Source organism: Pseudophryne corroboree, unplaced genomic scaffold (genome assembly GCF_028390025.1).
Source record: "Pseudophryne corroboree isolate aPseCor3 unplaced genomic scaffold, aPseCor3.hap2 scaffold_361, whole genome shotgun sequence".
In the NCBI taxonomy this organism is placed as follows: Eukaryota; Metazoa; Chordata; class Amphibia; order Anura; family Myobatrachidae; genus Pseudophryne; species Pseudophryne corroboree.
In genome coordinates, this window is record NW_026970016.1 from 418950 (window position 1) to 442040 (window position 23091).

Consider the following 23091-nt stretch of genomic DNA (forward strand, 5'->3'; position numbering starts at 1 on the left):
AGAAAAATGGTGGCTTCTTACGAAGCGATTCCATTCGGCAGATTCCACGCACGAACTTTTCAGTGGGATCTGCTGGACAAATGGTCCGGATCACATCTGCAGATACATCAGCGGATAACTTTGTCTCCACGGACAAGGGTGTCTCTTCTGTGGTGGTTGCAGAGTGCTCATCTGTTAGAGGGCCGCAGATTCGGCATACAGGACTGGGTCCTGGTGACCACGGATGCCAGTCTGAGAGGCTGGGGAGCGGTCACACAGGGAAGAAACTTCCAGGGAGTGTGGTCAAGCCTGGAGATGTCTCTTCACATAAATATACTGGAGCTAAGAGCGATTTACAATGCTCTAAGCCTGGCAAAACCCCTGCTTCAGGGTCAGCCGGTGTTGATCCAGTCGGACAACATCACGGCAGTCGCCCACGTAAACAGACAGGGCGGCACAAGAAGCAGGAGGGCAATGGCAGAAGCTGCAAAAATTCTTCGCTGGGCGGAAGATCATGTGATAGCACTGTCAGCAGTGTTCATTCCGGGAGTGGACAACTGGGAAGCGGACTTCCTCAGCAGACACGATCTACACCCGGGAGAGTGGGGACTTCATCCAGAAGTCTTCCACATGATTGTGAACCGTTGGGAAAAACCAAAGGTGGATATGATGGCGTCCCGCCTCAACAAAAAACTGGACAGGTATTGCGCCAGGTCAAGAGACCCTCAGGCAATAGCTGTGGACGCTCTGGTAACACCGTGGGTGTTCCAGTCAGTGTATGTGTTTCCTCCTCTGCCTCTCATACCAAAAGTACTGAGAATTATACGGCAAAGGGGAGTAAGAACGATACTCGTGGCTCCGGATTGGCCAAGAAGAACTTGGTACCCGGAACTTCAGGAGATGCTCACGGAGGATCCGTGGCCTCTACCTCTAAGACGGGACCTGCTTCAGCAGGGACCGTGTCTATTCCAAGACTTACCGCGGCTGCGTTTGACGGCATGGCGGTTGAACGCCGAATTCTAAGGGAAAAAGGCATTCCGGAAGAGGTCATTCCTACACTGGTAAAAGCCAGGAAGGAGGTGACTGCACAACATTATCACCGCATTTGGAGAAAATATGTTGCGTGGTGTGAGGCCAGGAAGGCCCCGACGGAGGAATTTCAACTGGGTCGATTCCTACATTTCCTGCAAACAGGATTGTCTATGGGCCTCAAATTAGGGTCCATTAAGGTTCAAATTTCGGCCCTGTCGATTTTCTTCCAGAAAGAATTGGCTTCAGTTCCTGAAGTCCAGACTTTTGTAAAAGGAGTACTACATATACAGCCCCCGGTTGTGCCCCCAGTGGCTCCGTGGGATCTTAATGTAGTTTTGGATTTTCTCAAATCCCATTGGTTTGAGCCACTCAAATCGGTGGATTTGAAATATCTTACATGGAAAGTAACCACGCTACTGGCCCTGGCTTCAGCCAGGAGAGTATCAGAATTGGCGGCTTTATCGTATAAAAGCCCATATCTGATTTTCCATTCGGACAGGGCAGAACTGCGGACGCGTCCTCATTTTCTGCCTAAGGTGGTTTCAGCGTTTCACCTGAACCAGCCTATTGTGGTGCCTGCGGCTACTAGCGATTTGGAGGATTCCAAGTTGCTGGACGTTGTCAGGGCATTGAAAATATATATTTCAAGGACGGCTGGAGTCAGAAAATCTGACTCGCTGTTTATACTGTATGCACCCAACAAGCTGGGTGCTCCTGCTTCTAAGCAGACGATTGCTCGTTGGATTTGTAGCACAATTCAACTTGCACATTCTGTGGCAGGCCTGCCACAGCCTAAATCTATGAAGGCCCATTCCACAAGGAAGGTGGGCTCATCTTGGGCGGCTGCCCGAGGGGTCTCGGCATTACAACTCTACCGAGCAGCTATGTGGTCGGGGGAGAACAGTGAACACGTTTGTAAAATTCTACAAATTTGATACCCTGGCTAAAGAGGACCTGGAGTTCTCTCATTCGGTGCTGCAGAGTCATCCGCACTCTCCCGCCCGTTTGGGAGCTTTGGTATAATCCCCATGGTCCTGACGGAGTCCCAGCATCCACTAGGACGTCAGAGAAAATAAGATTTTACTTACCGATAAATCTATTTCTCGTAGTCCGTAGTGGATGCTGGGCGCCCATCCCAAGTGCGGATTGTCTGCAATACTTGTACATAGTTATTGTTACAAAAAAATCGGGTTGTTATTGTTGTGAGCCGTCTGTTCAGAGGCTCCTACGTTTGTCATACTGTTAACTGGGTTCAGATCACAAGTTGTACGGTGTGATTGGTGTGGCTGGTATGAGTCTTACCCGGGATTCAAAATCCTTCCTTATTGTGTACGCTCGTCCGGGCACAGTATCCTAACTGAGGCTTGGAGGAGGGTCATAGGGGGAGGAGCCAGTGCACACCACCTAGTCCTAAAGCTTTTCTTTTTATGCCCTGTCTCCTGCGGAGCCGCTAATCCCCATGGTCCTGACGGAGTCCCAGCATCCACTACGGACTACGAGAAATAGATTTATCGGTAAGTAAAATCTTATTTTTTCATATATAAGCCGTCTGCCCCAGATAATATCATCTTTTCCCTCCCAATGATGGAGGAAACAAAAATATTGGGCGTTAACGGGTAAACAATGAAATCGCTTGAGGTGACGAATCCGATGGCGTCGGCTGCTGCGTTATGAGAAGATTGTGTTCTGTGATTTTAGAGCCAGATCGTGTACCCAGACGGAGGATCCAGTGATACCACAATTCTGGTGGATCTACAGTCAACGTCCTCCGCTGCAGAGAAGGTACAGAACCCCCAGCTACCCACCTAATGGTCATGTCCGCATTATGGTACTGTGCAGCAGATAACCAGTTGTTTGTCCCTACAGGTTCCGAGCCTCGACTGGTCCATCCATACAGATGACAGAAACGAGGAGCGTTACAATCCATACAAGTTACCCAATCAGGTGGGGCTGTCACCTAACATGGTAACTAAGGGGGTGATTCCGAGTTGTTCGCTCGCTAGCTGCTTTTAGCGGCATTGCACACGCTAGGCCGCCGCCCTCTGGGAGTGTATCTTAGCTTAGCAGAAGTGCGAACGAAAGATTAGCAGAACTGCTACTAAATAATTCCCTGCAGTTTCTGAGTAGCTCCGGACCTACTCCTAGATTGCGATCACCTCAGCCCGTTTCGTTCCTGGTTTGACGTCACACACTCGCCCAGCGTTCGGCCAGCCACTCCCCCGTTTCTCCAGACACTCCTGCATTTTTCCCTGACACGCCTGCGTTTTTCCGCACACTCCCAGAAAACATCCAGTTTCCGCCCAGAAACAACCACTTCCTGTCAATCACACTCCGATCACTTCAACGATGAAAAATCTTCGTTCGGACGTGAGTAAATCTACTTAGTTTTGAGCTAAAATACTAACCGCATGCGCACTGCGTACCATGCGCATGCGCATTTTTTTTTGCGAAAATCAGCAACGAGCGCACAACTCGGAATGACCCCCTATGTCCGCTGGAATCACAATCACCTTTGTCACATATGTGATCTGCTGGTGTGACAATAACACAATAATGATACCACTGCTGAAGAAGAATGAGTGGAAACGGTGTCCTCTCATCTGCCTTACCCTCCGCTGCCACTAGGTGGCTCACACATACAGTAGATTGAAGTGAACAAGTACTAGGTGGCAGAACCACTAGCAGGTGGAGAGATCGTTATATGGATGTTTAATTACAGTGTCCTAATGAGCTTTGTGGTTACACTGCAGCGGGGAATGCAGGCGGAAAACATGGGGGTGTATAATAACCCAGGGGCAACAGGGGATAGACCTCACAGCGGACAGAGGATTCCCAGAGAAGACCGCAGCTCATATATACTGTAACTGGGTCTCTGGTGAGAGTATCGGTGGCACAAACATCGGCATATATCTGCTTCCTGTCCTAATGGAGGCTCATTAATAATAATAATAATAATAATAATAATAATACATAGCACAGAGGTTTAGTGTTATTGCATGAAGATATTAAACTAACAAACAATGAGCGTAGTGCACATAGCGGCACACTGAGCATAACGCAAGGTTGGTGCAGACATTGTGATGAATACATTCCACAGGTTACACCAGGCGAGGCAGCCATTTTGGGCGCGCTACAGGTCAGCCTCCGAATCTCTGTTGGTGTAAGATAGGCTGATTTGGAGTTTGCGGATCTGTAGTGCACGTATTCAGCATTTTCTTGGCTTCTCATTGAACTCTAGTTGTAGGGAATCCTCATCTACCAACATTGTGTTCTTCTTTCATCTAAACTTTCAAAGTAATGAATTCATCAATTTCAATCAATTATTACTCAATCAATCAATTCTTTACCTGCCTGCCACTACACACTCCACCTCCATTGCCCTGTACTGCCACCCGGGGCCTCTTCTTGATTAATGAAAACATTCTTTCTATGGGGTAGTATAGTTTATTAATCTGCTACCCTGCCTGCCGCTGCTGTGCCGCCATGTTTTATACTGGAGATGTGCTATAGTCCTTTACAGTGACTGCCGTGTGTTTGTGCCGCTGCTGTGCCGCCATGTTTCATACTGGAGATGTGCTATAGTCCTTTACAGTGACTGCCGTGTGTTTGTGCCGCTGCTGTGCCGCCATGTTTCATACTGGAGATGTGCTATAGTCCTTTACAGTGACTGCCGTGTGTTTGTGCCGCTGCTGTGCCGCCATGTTTCATACTGGAGATGTGCTATAGTCCTTTACAGTGACTGCCGTGTGTTTGTGCCGCTGCTGTGCCGCCATGTTTCATACTGGAGATGTGCTATAGTCCTTTACAGTGACTGCCGTGTGTTTGTGCCGCTGCTGTGCCGCCATGTTTCATACTGGAGATGTGCTATAGTCCTTTACAGTGACTGCCGTGTGTTTGTGCCGCTGCTGTGCCGCCATGTTTCATACTGGAGATGTGCTATAGTCCTTTACAGTGACTGCCGTGTGTTTGTGCCGCTGCTGTGCCGCCATGTTTCATACTGGAGATGTACTATAGTCCTTTACAGTGACTGCCGTGTGTTTGTGCCGCTGCTGTGCCGCCATGTTTCATACTGGAGATGTGCTATAGTCCTTTACAGTGACTGCCGTGTGTTTGTGCCGCTGCTGTGCCGCCATGTTTCATACTGGAGATGTGCTATAGTCCTTTACAGTGACTGCCGTGTGTTTGTGCCGCTGCTGTGCCGCCATGTTTCATACTGGAGATGTGCTATAGTCCTTTACAGTGACTGCCGTGTGTTTGTGCCGCTGCTGTGCCGCCATGTTTCATACTGGAGATGTGCTATAGTCCTTTACAGTGACTGCCGTGTGTTTGTGCCGCTGCTGTGCCGCCATGTTTCATACTGGAGATGTGCTATAGTCCTTTACAGTGACTGCCGTGTGTTTGTGCCGCTGCTGTGCCGCCATGTTTCATACTGGAGATGTGCTATAGTCCTTTACAGTGACTGCCGTGTGTTTGTGCCGCTGCTCGGCCGCCATGTTTCATACTGGAGATGTGCTATAGTCCTTTACAGTGACTGCCGTGTGTTTGTGCCGCTGCTGTTCCGCCATGTTTCATACTGGAGATGTACTATAGTCCTTTTCAGTGACTGCCGTGTGTTTGTGCCGCTGCTGTGCCGCCATGTTTCATACTGGAGATGTGCTATAGTACTTTACAGTGACTGCCGTGTGTTTGTGCCGCTGCTGTGCCGCCATGTTTCATACTGGAGATGTACTATAGTCCTTTACAGTGACTGCCGTGTGTTTGTGCCGCTGCTCGGCCGCCATGTTTCATACTGGAGATGTGCTATAGTCCTTTACAGTGACTGCCGTGTGATTGTGACGCTGCTCGGCCGCCATGTTTCATACTGGAGATGTGCTATAGTCCTTTACAGTGACTGCCGTGTGTTTGTGCCGCTGCTGTGCCGCCATGTTTCATACTGGAGATGTGCTATAGTCCTTTACAGTGACTGCCGTGTGTTTGTGCCGCTGCTGTGCCGCCATGTTTCATACTGGAGATGTGCTATAGTCCTTTACAGTGACTGCCGTGTGTTTGTGCCGCTGCTGTGCCGCCATGTTTCATACTGGAGATGTGCTATAGTCCTTTACAGTGACTGCCGTGTGTTTGTGCCGCTGCTGTGCCGCCATGTTTCATACTGGAGATGTGCTATAGTCCTTTACAGTGACTGCCGTGTGTTTGTGCCGCTGCTGTGCCGCCATGTTTCATACTGGAGATGTGCTATAGTCCTTTACAGTGACTGCCGTGTGTTTGTGCCGCTGCTGTGCCGCCATGTTTCATACTGGAGATGTGCTATAGTACTTTACAGTGACTGCCGTGTGTTTGTGCCGCTGCTGTGCCGCCATGTTTCATACTGGAGATGTGCTATAGTCCTTTACAGTGACTGCCGTGTGTTTGTGTCGCTGCTGTTCCGCCATGTTTCATACTGGAGATGTACTATAGTCCTTTACAGTGACTGCCGTGTGTTTATGCCGCTGCTGTGCCGCCATGTTTCATACTGGAGATGTGCTATAGTCCTTTACAGTGACTGCCGTATGTTTGTGCCGCTGCTGTGCCGCCATATTTCATACTGGAGATGTGCTATAGTCCTTTACAGTGACTGCCGTGTGTTTGTGCCGCTGCTGTTCCGCCATGTTTCATACTGGAGATGTACTATAGTCCTTTACAGTGACTGCCGTGTGTTTATGCCGCTGCTGTGCCGCCATGTTTCATACTGGAGATGTGCTATAGTCCTTTACAGTGACTGCCGTGTGTTTGTGCCGCTGCTGTGCCGCCATGTTTCATACTGGAGATGTGCTATAGTCCTTTACAGTGACTGCCGTGTGTTTGTGCCGCTGCTGTGCCGCCATGTTTCATACTGGAGATGTGCTATAGTCCTTTACAGTGACTGCCGTGTGTTTATGCCGCTGCTGTGCCGCCATGTTTCATACTGGAGATGTGCTATAGTCCTTTACAGTGACTGCCGTGTGTTTGTGCCGCTGCTGTGCCGCCATGTTTCATACTGGAGATGTGCTATAGTCCTTTACAGTGACTGCCGTGTGTTTGTGCCGCTACTGTGCCGCCATGTTTCATACTGGAGAAGTGCTATAGTCCTTTACAGTGACTGCCGTGTGTTTGTGCCGCTGCTCGGCCGCCATGTTTCATACTGGAGATGTGCTATAGTCCTTTACAGTGACTGCCGTGTGATTGTGACGCTGCTCGGCCGCCATGTTTCATACTGGAGATGTGCTATAGTCCTTTACAGTGACTGCCGTGTGTTTGTGCCGCTGCTGTGCCGCCATGTTTCATACTGGAGATGTGCTATAGTCCTTTACAGTGACTGCCGTGTGTTTATGCCGCTGCTGTGCCGCCATGTTTCATACTGGAGATGTGCTATAGTCCTTTACAGTGACTGCCGTGTGATTGTGCCGCTGCTGTGCCGCCATGTTTCATACTGGAGATGTGCTATAGTCCTTTACAGTGACTGCCGTGTGTTTGTGCCGCTGCTGTGCCGCCATGTTTCATACTGGAGATGTGCTATAGTCCTTTACAGTGACTGCCGTGTGTTTGTGCCGCTGCTGTGCCGCCATGTTTCATACTGGAGATGTGCTATAGTCCTTTACAGTGACTGCCGTGTGTTTGTGCCGCTGCTGTGCCGCCATGTTTCATACTGGAGATGTGCTTTAGTCCTTTACAGTGACTGCCGTGTGTTTGTGCCGCTGCTCGGCCGCCATGTTTCATACTGGAGATGTACTATAGTCCTTTACAGTGACTGCCGTGTGTTTGTGCCGCTGCTGTGCCGCCATGTTTCATACTGGAGATGTGCTATAGTCCTTTACAGTGACTGCCGTGTGTTTGTGCCGCTGCTGTGCCGCCATGTTTCATACTGGAGATGTGCTATAGTCCTTTACAGTGACTGCCGTGTGTTTGTGCCGCTGCTGTGCCGCCATGTTTCATACTGGAGATGTACTATAGTCCTTTACAGTGACTGCCGTGTGTTTGTGCCGCTGCTGTGCCGCCATGTTTCATACTGGAGATGTGCTATAGTCCTTTACAGTGACTGCCGTGTATTTGTGCCGCTGCTGTGCCGCCATGTTTCATACTGGAGATGTGCTATAGTCCTTTACAGTGACTGCCGTGTGTTTGTGCCGCTGCTGTGCCGCCATGTTTCATACTGGAGATGTGCTATAGTCCTTTACAGTGACTGCCGTGTGTTTGTGCCGCTGCTGTGCCGCCATGTTTCATACTGGAGATGTGCTATAGTCCTTTACAGTGACTGCCGTGTGTTTGTGCCGCTGCTCGGCCGCCATGTTTCATACTGGAGATGTGCTATAGACCATTACAGTGACTGCCGTGTGTTTGTGCCGCTGCTGTGCCGCCATGTTTCATACTGGAGATGTGCTATAGTCCTTTACAGTGACTGCCGTGTGTTTGTGCCGCTGCTGTGCCGCCATGTTTCATACTGGAGATGTGCTATAGTCCTTTACAGTGACTGCCGTGTGTTTGTGCCGCTGCTGTGCCGCCATGTTTCATACTGGAGATGTGCTATAGTCCTTTACAGTGACTGCCGTGTGTTTGTGCCGCTGCTGTGCCGCCATGTTTCATACTGGAGATGTGCTATAGTCCTTTACAGTGACTGCCGTGTGTTTGTGCCGCTGCTGTGCCGCCATGTTTCATACTGGAGATGTGCTATAGTCCTTTACAGTGACTGCCGTGTGTTTGTGCCGCTGCTGTGCCGCCATGTTTCATACTGGAGATGTGCTATAGTCCTTTACAGTGACTGCCGTGTGTTTGTGCCGCTGCTGTGCCGCCATGTTTCATACTGGAGATGTGCTATAGTCCTTTACAGTGACTGCCGTGTGTTTGTGCCGCTGCTGTGCCACCATGTTTCATACTGGAGATGTGCTATAGTCCTTTACAGTGACTGCCGTGTGTTTGTGCCGCTGCTGTGCCGCCATGTTTCATACTGGAGATGTGCTATAGTCCTTTACAGTGACTGCCGTGTGTTTGTGCCGCTGCTGTGCCGCCATGTTTCATACTGGAGATGTGCTATAGTCCTTTACAGTGACTGCCGTGTGTTTGTGCCGCTGCTGTGCCGCCATGTTTCATACTGGAGATGTGCTATAGTCCTTTACAGTGACTGCCATGTGTTTGTGCCGCTGCTCGGCCGCCATGTTTCATACTGGAGATGTGCTCTAGTCCTTTACAGTGAATGCCGTGTGTTTGTGCGGCTGCTCGGCCGCCATGTTTCATACTGGAGATGTGCTATAGTCCTTTACAGTGACTGCCGTGTGTTTGTGCCGCTGCTGTGCCGCCATGTTTCATACTGGAGATGTGCTATAGTCCTTTACAGTGACTGCCGTGTGTTTGTGCCGCTGCTGTGCCGCCATGTTTCATACTGGAAATGTCCTACAGTCCTTTACAGTGACTGCCGTGTGTTTGTGCCGCTGCTGTGCCGCCATGTTTCATACTGGAGATGTGCTATAGTCCTTTACAGTGACTGCCGTGTGTTTGTGCCGCTGCTGTGCCGCCATGTCTCATACTGGAGATGTGCTATAGTCCTTTACAGTGACTGCCGTGTGTTTGTGCCGCTGCTGTGCCGCCATGTTTCATACTGGAAATGTCCTACAGTCCTTTACAGTGACTGCCGTGTGTTTGTGCCGCTGCTGTGCCGCCATGTTTCATACTGGAGATGTGCTATAGTCCTTTACAGTGACTGCCGTGTGTTTGTGCCGCTGCTGTGCCGCCATGTTTCATACTGGAGATGTGCTATAGTCCTTTACAGTGACTGCCGTGTGTTTGTGCCGCTGCTGTGCCGCCATGTTTCATACTGGAGATGTGCTATAGTCCTTTACAGTGACTGCCGTGTGTTTGTGCCGCTGCTCGGCCGCCATGTTTCATACTGGAGATGTACTATAGTCCTTTACAGTGACTGCCGTGTGTTTGTGCCGCTGCTGTGCCGCCATGTGTCATACTGGAGATGTGCTATAGTCCTTTACAGTGACTGCCGTGTGTTTGTGCCGCTGCTGTGCCGCCATGTTTCATACTGGAGATGTGCTATAGTCCTTTACAGTGACTGCCGTGTGTTTGTGCTGCTGCTGTGCCGCCATGTTTCATACTGGAGATGTGCTATAGTCCTTTACAGTGACTGCCGTGTGTTTGTGCCGCTGCTGTGCCGCCATGTTTCATACTGGAGATGTGCTATAGTCCTTTACAGTGACTGCCGTGTGTTTGTGCCGCTGCTCGGCCGCCATGTTTCATACTGGAGATGTACTATAGTCCTTTACAGTGACTGCCGTGTGTTTGTGCCGCTGCTGTGCCGCCATGTTTCATACTGGAGATGTGCTATAGTCCTTTACAGTGACTGCCGTGTGTTTGTGCCGCTGCTGTGCCGCCATGTGTCATACTGGAGATGTGCTATAGTCCTTTACAGTGACTGCCGTGTGTTTGTGCCGCTGCTGTGCCGCCATGTTTCATACTGGAGATGTGCTATAGTCCTTTACAGTGACTGCCGTGTGTTTGTGCCGCTGCTGTGCCGCCATGTTTCATACTGGAGATGTGCTATAGTCCTTTACAGTGACTGCCGTGTGTTTGTGCCGCTGCTCGGCCGCCATGTGTCATACTGGAGATGTGCTATAGTCCTTTACAGTGACTGCCGTGTGTTTGTGCCGCTACTGTGCCGCCATGTTTCATACTGGAGATGTGCTATAGTCCTTTACAGTGACTGCCGTGTGTTTGTGCTGCTGCTGTGCCGCCATGTGTCATACTGGAGATGTGCTATAGTCCTTTACAGTGACTGCCGTGTGTTTGTGCCGCTGCTGTGCCGCCATGTTTCATACTGGAGATGTGCTATAGTCCTTTACAGTGACTGCCGTGTGTTTGTGCCGCTGCTGTGCCGCCATGTTTCATACTGGAGATGTGCTATAGTCCTTTACAGTGACTGCTGTGTGTTTGTGCCGCTGCTCGGCCGCCATGTTTCATACTGGAGATGTCCTATAGTCCTTTACAGTGACTGCCGTGTGTTTGTGCCGCTGCTGTGCCGCCATGTTTCATACTGGAGATGTACTATAGTCCTTTACAGTGACTGCCGTGTGTTTGTGCCGCTGCTTGGCCGCCATGTTTCATACTGGAGATGTGCTATAGTCCTTTACAGTGACTGCCGTGTGTTTGTGCCGCTGCTCGGCCACCATGTTTCATACTGGTGATGTGCTATAGTCCTTTACAGTGACTGCCGTGTGTTTGTGCCGCTGCTGTGCCGCCATGTTTCATACTGGAGATGTGCTATAGTCCTTTACAGTGACTGCCGTGTGTTTGTGCCGCTGCTCGGCCGCCATGTTTCATACTGGAGATGTGCTCTAGTCCTTTACAGTGACTGCCGTGTGTTTGTACCGCTGCTGTGCCGCCATGTCTCATACTGGAGATGTGCTATAGTCCTTTACAGTGACTGCCGTGTGTTTGTGCCGCTGCTGTGCCGCCATGTTTCATACTGGAGATGTGCTATAGTCCTTTACAGTGACTGCCGTGTGTTTGTGCCGCTGCTCGGCCGCCATGTGTCATACTGGAGATGTGCTATAGTCCTTTACAGTGACTGCCGTGTGTTTGTGCCGCTGCTGTGCCACCATGTTTCATACTGGAGATGTGCTATAGTCCTTTACAGTGACTGCCGTGTGTTTGTGCCGCTGCTGTGCCGCCATGTTTCATACTGGAGATGTGCTATAGTCCTTTACAGTGACTGCCGTGTGTTTGTGCCGCTGCTCGGCCGCCATGTTTCATACTGGAGATGTCCTATAGTCCTTTACAGTGACTGCCGTGTGTTTGTGCCGCTGCTCGGCCGCCATGTTTCATACTGGAGATGTACTCTAGTCCTTTACAGTGACTGCCGTGTGTTTGTGCCGCTGCTGTGCCGCCATGTTTCATACTGGAGATGTGCTATAGTCCTTTACAGTGACTGCCGTGTGTTTGTGCCGCTGCTGTGCCGCCATGTTTCATACTGGAGATGTGCTATAGTCCTTTACAGTGACTGCCGTATGTTTGTGCCGCTGCTGTGCCGCCATGTTTCATACTGGAGATGTGCTATAGTCCTTTACAGTGACTGCCGTGTGTTTGTGCCGCTGCTCGGCCGCCATGTGTCATACTGGAGATGTGCTATAGTCCTTTACAGTGACTGCCGTGTGTTTGTGCAGCTGCTGTGCCGCCATGTTTCATACTGGAGATGTCCTACAGTCCTTTACAGTGACTGCCGTGTGTTTGTGCCGCTGCTGTGCCGCCATGTTTCATACTGGAGATGTGCTATAGTACTTTACAGTGACTGCCGTGTGTTTGTGCCGCTGCTCGGCCGCCATGTTTCATACTGGAGATGTGCTATAGTACTTTACAGTGACTGCCGTGTGTTTGTGCCGCTGCTCGGCCGCCATGTTTCATACTGGAGATGTACTATATCCTTTACAGTGACTGCCGTGTGTTTGTGCCGCTGCTGTGCCGCCATGTTTCATACTGGAGATGTACTATAGTCCTTTACAGTGACTGCCGTGTGTTTGTGCCGCTGCTCGGCCGCCATGTTTCATACTGGAGATGTGCTATAGTCCTTTACAGTGACTGCCGTGTGTTTGTGCCGCTGCTCGGCCGCCATGTGTCATACTGGAGATGTGCTATAGTCCTTTACAGTGCTGCCGTGTGTTTGTGCCGCTGCTCGGCCGCCATGTGTCATACTGGAGATGTGCTATAGTCCTTTACAGTGACTGCCGTGTGTTTGTGCCGCTGCTGTGCCGCCATGTCTCATACTGGAGATGTGCTATAGTCCTTTACAGTGACTGCCGTGTGTTTGTGCCGCTGCTGTTCCGCCATGTTTCATACTGGAGATGTACTATAGTCCTTTACAGTGACTGCCGTGTGTTTGTGCCGCTGCTCGGCCGCCATGTTTCATACTGGAGATGTGCTATAGTCCTTTACAGTGACTGCCGTGTGTTTGTGCCGCTGCTGTGCCGCCATGTTTCATACTGGAGATGTGCTATAGTCCTTTACAGTGACTGCCGTGTGTTTGTGCCGCTGCTGTGCCGCCATGTTTCATACTGGAGATGTGCTATAGTCCTTTACAGTGACTGCTGTGTGTTTGTGCCGCTGCTCGGCCGCCATGTTTCATACTGGAGATGTCCTATAGTCCTTTACAGTGACTGCCGTGTGTTTGTGCCGCTGCTCGGCCGCCATGTTTCATACTGGAGATGTACTCTAGTCCTTTACAGTGACTGCCGTGTGTTTGTGCCGCTGCTCGGCCGCCATGTGTCATACTGGAGATGTGCTATAGTCCTTTACAGTGACTGCCGTGTGTTTGTGCCGCTGCTTGGCCGCCATGTTTCATACTGGAGATGTGCTATAGTCCTTTACAGTGACTGCCGTGTGTTTGTGCCGCTGCTCGGCCACCATGTTTCATACTGGAGATGTGCTATAGTCCTTTACAGTGACTGCCGTGTGTTTGTGCCGCTGCTGTGCCGCCATGTTTCATACTGGAGATGTGCTATAGTCCTTTACAGTGACTGCCGTGTGTTTGTGCCGCTGCTCGGCCGCCATGTTTCATACTGGAGATGTGCTCTAGTCCTTTACAGTGACTGCCGTGTGTTTGTACCGCTGCTGTGCCGCCATGTCTCATACTGGAGATGTGCTATAGTCCTTTACAGTGACTGCCGTGTGTTTGTGCCGCTGCTGTGCCGCCATGTTTCATACTGGAGATGTGCTATAGTCCTTTACAGTGACTGCCGTGTGTTTGTGCCGCTGCTCGGCCGCCATGTGTCATACTGGAGATGTGCTATAGTCCTTTACAGTGACTGCCGTGTGTTTGTGCCGCTGCTGTGCCACCATGTTTCATACTGGAGATGTGCTATAGTCCTTTACAGTGACTGCCGTGTGTTTGTGCCGCTGCTGTGCCGCCATGTTTCATACTGGAGATGTGCTATAGTCCTTTACAGTGACTGCCGTGTGTTTGTGCCGCTGCTCGGCCGCCATGTTTCATACTGGAGATGTCCTATAGTCCTTTACAGTGACTGCCGTGTGTTTGTGCCGCTGCTCGGCCGCCATGTTTCATACTGGAGATGTACTCTAGTCCTTTACAGTGACTGCCGTGTGTTTGTGCCGCTGCTCGGCCGCCATGTGTCATACTGGAGATGTGCTATAGTCCTTTACAGTGACTGCCGTGTGTTTGTGCCGCTGCTCGGCCGCCATGTTTCATACTGGAGATGTGCTCTAGTACTTTACAGTGACTGCCGTGTGTTTGTGCCGCTGCTGTGCCGCCATGTCTCATACTGGAGATGTGCTATAGTCCTTTACAGTGACTGCCGTGTCTTTGTGCCGCTGCTGTGCCGCCATGTTTCATACTGGAGATGTGCTATAGTCCTTTACAGTGACTGCCGTGTGTTTGTGCCGCTGCTCGGCCGCCATGTGTCATACTGGAGATGTGCTATAGTCCTTTACAGTGACTGCCGTGTGTTTGTGCCGCTGCTGTGCCACCATGTTTCATACTGGAGATGTGCTATAGTCCTTTACAGTGACTGCCGTGTGTTTGTGCCGCTGCTGTGCCGCCATGTTTCATACTGGAGATGTGCTATAGTCCTTTACAGTGACTGCCGTGTGTTTGTGCCGCTGCTCGGCCGCCATGTTTCATACTGGAGATGTCCTATAGTCCTTTACAGTGACTGCCGTGTGTTTGTGCCGCTGCTCGGCCGCCATGTTTCATACTGGAGATGTACTCTAGTCCTTTACAGTGACTGCCGTGTGTTTGTGCCGCTGCTGTGCCGCCATGTTTCATACTGGAGATGTGCTATAGTCCTTTACAGTGACTGCCGTGTGTTTGTGCCGCTGCTGTGCCGCCATGTTTCATACTGGAGATGTGCTATAGTCCTTTACAGTGACTGCCGTATGTTTGTGCCGCTGCTGTGCCGCCATGTTTCATACTGGAGATTTGCTATAGTCCTTTACAGTGACTGCGGTGTGTTTGTGCCGCTGCTCGGCCGCCATGTGTCATACTGGAGATGTGCTATAGTCCTTTACAGTGACTGCCGTGTGTTTGTGCCGCTGCTCGGCCGCCATGTGTCATACTGGAGATGTGCTATAGTCCTTTACAGTGACTGCCGTGTGTTTGTGCCGCTGCTGTGCCGCCATGTTTCATACTGGAGATGTCCTACAGTCCTTTACAGTGACTGCCGTGTGTTTGTGCCGCTGCTGTGCCGCCATGTTTCATACTGGAGATGTGCTATAGTACTTTACAGTGACTGCCGTGTGTTTGTGCCGCTGCTCGGCCGCCATGTTTCATACTGGAGATGTGCTATAGTACTTTACAGTGACTGCCGTGTGTTTGTGCCGCTGCTCGGCCGCCATGTTTCATACTGGAGATGTACTATAGTCCTTTACAGTGACTGCCGTGTGTTTGTGCCGCTGCTGTGCCGCCATGTTTCATACTGGAGATGTACTATAGTCCTTTACAGTGACTGCCGTGTGTTTGTGCCGCTGCTCGGCCGCCATGTTTCATACTGGAGATGTGCTATAGTCCTTTACAGTGACTGCCGTGTGTTTGTGCCGCTGCTCGGCCGCCATGTGTCATACTGGAGATGTGCTATAGTCCTTTACAGTGCTGCCCTGTGTTTGTGCCGCTGCTCGGCCGCCATGTGTCATACTGGAGATGTGCTATAGTCCTTTACAGTGACTGCCGTGTGTTTGTGGCGCTGCTGTGCCGCCATGTCTCATACTGGAGATGTGCTATAGTCCTTTACAGTGACTGCCGTGTGTTTGTGCCGCTGCTGTTCCGCCATGTTTCATACTGGAGATGTACTATAGTCCTTTACAGTGACTGCCGTGTGTTTGTGCCGCTGCTCGGCCGCCATGTTTCATACTGGAGATGTGCTATAGTCCTTTACAGTGACTGCCGTGTGTTTGTGCCGCTGCTCGGCCGCCATGTGTCATACTGGAGATGTGCTATAGTCCTTTACAGTGACTGCCGTGTGTTTGTGCCGCTGCTGTGCCGCCATGTTTCATACTGGAGATGTGCTATAGTCCTTTACAGTGACTGCCGTGTGTTTGTGCCGCTGCTGTGCCGCCATGTTTCATACTGGAGATGTGCTATAGTCCTTTACAGTGACTGCCGTGTGTTTGTGCCGCTGCTGTGCCGCCATGTTTCATACTGGAGATGTGCTATAGTCCTTTACAGTGACTGCCGTGTGTTTGTGCCGCTGCTGTGCCGCCATGTGTCATACTGGAGATGTGCTATAGTCCTTTACAGTGACTGCCGTGTGTTTGTGCCGCTGCTGTGCCGCCATGTTTCATACTGGAGATGTGCTATAGTCCTTTACAGTGACTGCCGTGTGTTTGTGCCGCTGCTCGGCCGCCATGTTTCATACTGGAGATGTACTATAGTCCTTTACAGTGACTGCCGTGTGTTTGTGCCGCTGCTGTGCCGCCATGTGTCATACTGGAGATGTGCTATAGTCCTTTACAGTGACTGCCGTGTGTTTGTGCCGCTGCTGTGCCGCCATGTTTCATACTGGAGATGTGCTAAAGTCCTTTATAGTGACTGCCGTGTGTTTGTGCCGCTGCTGTGCCACCATGTTTCATACTGGAGATGTGCTATAGTCCTTTACAGTGACTGCCGTGTGTTTGTGCCGCTGCTGTGCCGCCATGTTTCATACTGGAGATGTGCTCTAGTCCTTTACAGTGACTGCCGTGTGTTTGTGCCGCTGCTCGGCCGCCATGTTTCATACTGGAGAAGTCCTCTAGTCCTTTACAGTGACTGCCGTGTGTTTGTGCCGCTGCTGTGCCGCCATGTTTCATACTGGAGATGTGCTATAGTCCTTTACAGTGACTGCCGTGTGTTTGTGCCGCTGCTGTGCCGCCATGTTTCATACTGGAGATGTGCTATAGTCCTTTACAGTGACTGCCGTGTGTTTGTGCCGCTGCTGTGCCGCCATGTTTCATACTGGAGATATACTATAGTCCTTTACAGTGACTGCCGTGTGTTTGTGCCGCTGCTGTGCCGCCATGTTTCATACTGGAGATGTGCTATAGTCCTTTACAGTGACTGCCGTGTGTTTGTGCCGCTGCTGTGCCGCCATGTTTCATACTGGAGATGTGCTATAGTCCTTTACAGTGACTGCCGTGTGTTTGTGCCGCTGCTCGGCCGCCATGTGTCATACTGGAGATGTGCTATAGTCCTTTACAGTGACTGCCGTGTGTTTGTGCCGCTGCTCGGCCGCCATGTTTCATACTGGAGATATACTATAGTCCTTTACAGTGACTGCCGTGTGTTTGTGCCGCTGCTGTGCCGCCATGTTTCATACTGGAGATGTGCTATAGTCCTTTACAGTGACTGCCGTGTGTTTGTGCCGCTGCTGTGCCGCCATGTTTCATACTGGAGATGTGCTATAGTCCTTTACAGTGACTACCGTGTGTTTGTGCCGCTGCTCGGCCGCCATGTGTCATACTGGAGATGTGCTATAGTCCTTTACAGTGACTGCCGTGTGTTTGTGCCGCTGCTCGGCCGCCATGTTTCATACTGGAGATGTACTCTAGTCCTTTACAGTGACTGCCGTGTGTTTGTGCCGCTGCTGTGCCGCCATGTTTCATACTGGAGATGTGCTATAGTCCTTTACAGTGACTGCCGTGTGTTTGTGCCGCTGCTGTGCCGCCATGTTTCATACTGGAGATGTGCTATAGTCCTTTACAGTGACTGCCGTGTGTTTGTGCCGCTTCTCGGCCGCCATGTGTCATACTGGAGATGTGCTCTAGTCCTTTACAGTGACTGCCGTGTGTTTGTGCCGCTGCTGTGCCGCCATGTTTCATACTGGAGATGTGCTATAGTCCTTTACAGTGACTGCCGTGTGTTTGTGCCGCTGCTGTGCCGCCATGTTTCATACTGGAGATGTGCTATAGTCCTTTACAGTGACTGCCGTGTGTTTGTGCCGCTGCTGTGCCGCCATGTTTCATACTGGAGATGTGCTATAGTCCTTTACAGTGACTGCCGTGTGTTTGTGCCGCTGCTGTGCCGCCATGTTTCATACTGGAGATGTGCTATAGTCCTTTACAGTGACTGCCGTGTGTTTGTGCCGCTGCTGTGCCGCCATGTTTCATACTGGAGATGTGCTATAGTCCTTTACAGTGACTGCCGTGTGTTTGTGCCGCTGCTGTGCCGCCATGTTTCATACTGCAGATGTACTATAGTCCTTTACAGTGACTGCCGTGTGTTTGTGCCGCTGCTGTGCCGCCATGTTTCATACTGGAGATGTGCTATAGTCCTTTACAGTGACTGCCGTGTGTTTGTGCCGCTGCTGTGCCGCCATGTTTCATACTGGAGATGTGCTATAGTCCTTTACAGTGACTGCCGTGTGTTTGTGCCGCTGCTCGGCCGCCATGTTTCATACTGGAGATGTGCTATAGTCCTTTTCAGTGACTGCCGTGTGTTTGTGCCGCTGCTCGGCCGCCATGTTTCATACTGGAGATGTGCTATAGTCCTTTACAGTGACTGCCGTGTGTTTGTGACGCTGCTCGGCCGCCATGTTTCATACTGGAGATGTGCTATAGTCCTTTACAGTGACTGCCGTGTGTTTGTGCCGCTGCTGTGCCGCCATGTTTCATACTGGAGATGTGCTATAGTCCTTTACAGTGACTGCCGTGTGTTTATGCCGCTGCTGTGCCGCCATGTTTCATACTGGAGATGTGCTATAGTCCTTTACAGTGACTGCCGTGTGTTTGTGCCGCTGCTGTGCCGCCATGTTTCATACTGGAGATGTGCTATAGTCCTTTACAGTGACTGCCGTGTGTTTGTGCCGCTGCTGTGCCGCCATGTTTCATACTGGAGATGTGCTATAGTCCTTTGCAGTGACTGCCGTGTGTTTGTGCCGCTGCTCGGCCGCCATGTGTCATACTGGAGATGTGCTATAGTCCTTTACAGTGACTGCCGTGTGTTTGTGCCGCTGCTGTGCCGCCATGTTTCATACTGGAGATGTGCTATAGTCCTTTACAGTGACTGCCGTGTGTTTGTGCCGCTGCTCGGCCGCCATGTTTCATACTGGAGATGTACTATAGTCCTTTACAGTGACTGCCGTGTGTTTGTGCCGCTGCTGTGCCGCCATGTTTCATACTGGAGATGTGCTATAGTCCTTTACAGTGACTGCCGTGTGTTTGTGCCGCTGCTGTGCCGCCATGTTTCATACTGGAGATGTGCTATAGTCCATTACAGTGACTGCCGTGTGTTTGTGCCGCTGCTCGGCCGCCATGTTTCATACTGGAGATGTGCTATAGTCCTTTACAGTGACTGCCGTGTGTTTGTGCCGCTGCTGTGCCGCCATGTTTCATACTGGATATGTGCTATAGTCCTTTACAGTGACTGCCGTGTGTTTGTGCCGCTGCTGTGCCGCCATGTTTCATACTGGAGATGTACTATAGTCCTTTACAGTGACTGCCGTGTGTTTGTGCCGCTGCTGTGCCGCCATGTTTCATACTGGAGATGTGCTATAGTCCTTTACAGTGACTGCCGTGTGTTTGTGCCGCTGCTGTGCCGCCATGTTTCATACTGGAGATGTACTATAGTCCTTTACAGTGACTGCCGTGTGTTTGTGCCGCTGCTCGGCCACCATGTTTCATACTGGAGATGTGCTATAGTCCTTTACAGTGACTGCCGTGTGTTTGTGCCGCTGCTGTGCCGCCATGTTTCATACTGGAGATGTACTATAGTCCTTTACAGTGACTGCCGTGTGTTTGTGCCGCTGCTGTGCCGCCATGTTTCATACTGGAGATGTACTATAGTCCTTTACAGTGACTGCCGTGTGTTTGTGCCGCTGCTGTGCCGCCATGTGTCATACTGGAGATGTGCTATAGTCCTTTACAGTGACTGCCGTGTGTTTGTGCTGCTGCTGTGCCTCCATGTTTCATACTGGAGATGTGCTATAGTCCTTTACAGTGACTGCCGTGTGTTTGTGCCGCTGCTCGGCCGCCATGTTTCATACTGGAGATGTGCTATAGTCCTTTACAGTGACTGCCGTGTGTTTGTGCCGCTGCTGTGCCGCCATGTGTCATACTGGAGATGTGCTATAGTCCTTTACAGTGACTGCCGTGTGTTTGTGCCGCTGCTGTGCCGCCATGTTTCATACTGGAGATGTGCTATAGTCCTTTACAGTGACTGCCGTGTGTTTGTGCCGCTGCTCGGCCGCCATGTTTCATACTGGAGATGTGCTATAGACCATTACAGTGACTGCCGTGTGTTTGTGCCGCTGCTGTGCCGCCATGTTTCATACTGGAGATGTGCTATAGTCCTTTACAGTGACTGCCGTGTGTTTGTGCCGCTGCTGTGCCGCCATGTTTCATACTGGAGATGTACTATAGTCCTTTACAGTGACTGCCGTGTGTTTGTGCCGCTGCTCGACCGCCATGTTTCATACTGGAGATGTGCTATAGTCCTTTACAGTGACTGCCGTGTGTTTGTGCCGCTGCTCGGCCGCCATGTTTCATACTGGAGATGTGCTCTGGTCCTTTACAGTGACTGCCGTGTGTTTGTGCCGCTGCTGTGCCGCCATGTTTCATACTGGAGATGTGCTATAGTCCTTTACAGTGACTGCCGTGTGTTTGTGCCGCTGCTGTGCCGCCATGTTTCATACTGGAGATGTGCTATAGTCCTTTACAGTGACTGCCGTGTGTTTGTGCCGCTGCTGTGCCGCCATGTTTCATACTGGAGATGTGCTATAGTCCTTTACAGTGACCGCCGTGTGTTTGTGCCGCTGCTCGGCCGCCATGTTTCATACTGGAGATGTGCTATAGTCCTTTACAGTGACTGCCGTGTGTTTGTGCAGCTGCTGTGCCGCCATGTTTCATACTGGAGATGTGCTATAGTCCATTACAGTGACTGCCGTGTGTTTGTGCCGCTGCTGTGCCGCCATGTTTCATACTGGAGATGTGCTATAGTCCTTTACAGTGACTGCTGTGTGTTTGTGCCGCTGCTGTGCCGCCATGTTTCATACTGGAGATGTGCTATAGTCCTTTACAGTGACTGCCGTGTGTTTGTGCCGCTGCTGTGCCGCCATGTTTCATACTGGAGATGTGCTATAGTCCTTTACAGTGACTGCCGTGTGTTTGTGCCGCTGCTGTGCCGCCATGTTTCATACTGGAGATGTACTATAGTCCTTTACAGTGACTGCCGTGTGTTTGTGCCGCTGCTGTGCCGCCATGTTTCATACTGGAGATGTGCTATAGTCCTTTACAGTGACTGCCGTGTGTTTGTGCCGCTGCTGTGCCGCCATGTTTCATACTGGAGATGTGCTATAGTCCTTTACAGTGACTGCCGTGTGTTTGTGCCGCTGCTGTGCCGCCATGTTTCATACTGGAGATGTGCTATAGTCCATTACAGTGACTGCCGTGTGTTTGTGCCGCTGCTGTGCCACCATGTTTCATACTGGAGATGTACTATAGTCCTTTACAGTGACTGCCGTGTGTTTGTGCCGCTGCTGTGCCGCCATGTTTCATACTGGAGATGTGCTATAGTCCTTTACAGTGACTGCCGTGTGTTTGTGCCGCTGCTGTGCCGCCATGTTTCATACTGGAGATGTGCTATAGTCCTTTACAGTGACTGCCGTGTGTTTGTGCCGCTGCTGTGCCGCCATGTTTCATACTGGAGATGTGCTATAGTCCTTTACAGTGACTGCCGTGTGTTTGTGCCGCTGCTCGGCCGCCATGTTTCATACTGGAGATGTGCTATAGTCCTTTACAGTGACTGCCGTGTGTTTGTGCCGCTGCTGTGCCGCCATGTTTCATACTGGAGATGTGCTATAGTCCATTACAGTGACTGCCGTGTGTTTGTGCCGCTGCTGTGCCGCCATGTTTCATACTGGAGATGTGCTATAGTCCTTTACAGTGACTGCCGTGTGTTTGTGCCGCTGCTGTGCCGCCATGTTTCATACTGGAGATGTACTATAGTCCTTTACAGTGACTGCCGTGTGTTTGTGCCGCTGCTGTGCCGCCATGTTTCATACTGGAGATGTGCTATAGTCCTTTACAGTGACTGCTGTGTGTTTGTGCCGCTGCTGTGCCGCCATGTTTCATACTGGAGATGTGCTATAGTCCTTTACAGTGACTGCCGTGTGTTTGTGCCGCTGCTGTGCCGCCATGTTTCATACTGGAGATGTGCTATAGTCCTTTACAGTGACTGCCGTGTGTTTGTGCCGCTGCTGTGCCGCCATGTTTCATACTGGAGATGTGCTATAGTCCTTTACAGTGACTGCCGTGTGTTTGTGCCGCTGCTGTGCCGCCATGTTTCATACTGGAGATGTGCTATAGTCCTTTACAGTGACTGCCGTGTGTTTGTGCCGCTGCTGTGCCGCCATGTTTCATACTGGAGATGTGCTATAGTCCTTTACAGTGACTGCCGTGTGTTTGTGCCGCTGCTGTGCCGCCATGTTTCATACTGGAGATGTGCTATAGTCCTTTACAGTGACTGCTGTGTGTTTGTGCCGCTGCTGTGCCGCCATGTTTCATACTGGAGATGTGCTATAGTCCATTACAGTGACTGCCGTGTGTTTGTGCCGCTGCTGTGCCGCCATGTTTCATACTGGAGATGTGCTATAGTCCTTTACAGTGACTGCCGTGTGTTTGTGCCGCTGCTCGGCCGCCATGTTTCATACTGGAGATGTGCTATAGTCCTTTACAGTGACTGCCGTGTGTTTGTGCCGCTGCTGTGCCGCCATGTTTCATACTGGAGATGTGCTATAGTCCTTTACAGTGACTGCCGTGTGTTTGTGCCGCTGCTGTGCCGCCATGTTTCATACTGGAGATGTGCTATAGTCCTTTACAGTGACTGCCGTGTGTTTGTGCCGCTGCTGTGCCGCCATGTTTCATACTGGAGATGTGCTATAGTACATTACAGTGACTGCCGTGTGTTTGTGCCGCTGCTGTGCCGCCATGTTTCAGACTGGAGATGTGCTATAGTCCATTACAGTGACTGCCGTGTGTTTGTGCCGCTGCTGTGCCGCCATGTTTCATACTGGAGATGTGCTATAGTCCTTTACAGTGACTGCCGTGTGTTTGTGCCGCTGCTGTGCCGCCATGTTTCATACTGGAGATGTGCTA

At 50.9% G+C, this 23091-nt stretch overlaps 1 protein-coding gene and 1 long non-coding RNA gene across 2 annotated transcripts in view; one reads left to right on the top strand and one right to left on the bottom strand.

Annotated features, from left to right (window-relative positions):
• The window catches only part of LOC135020952 (uncharacterized), a 225421-nt gene that overhangs the window by 34791 nt on the left and 167539 nt on the right, over positions 1–23091 (top strand). The window contains exons 4-5 of the mRNA XM_063953218.1: positions 2710–2793; positions 2878–2955. Of these exons, the coding sequence (XP_063809288.1) occupies positions 2710–2793; positions 2878–2955 (162 nt within the window). The remainder of the gene's footprint in view (positions 1–2709; positions 2794–2877; positions 2956–23091) is intronic.
• Positions 3999–23091, bottom strand: part of LOC135020953 (uncharacterized) — a 180611-nt gene continuing 161518 nt past the window's right edge. The window contains exon 3 of the long non-coding RNA XR_010218287.1: positions 3999–4292. This is a non-coding gene — a long non-coding RNA (uncharacterized LOC135020953). The remainder of the gene's footprint in view (positions 4293–23091) is intronic.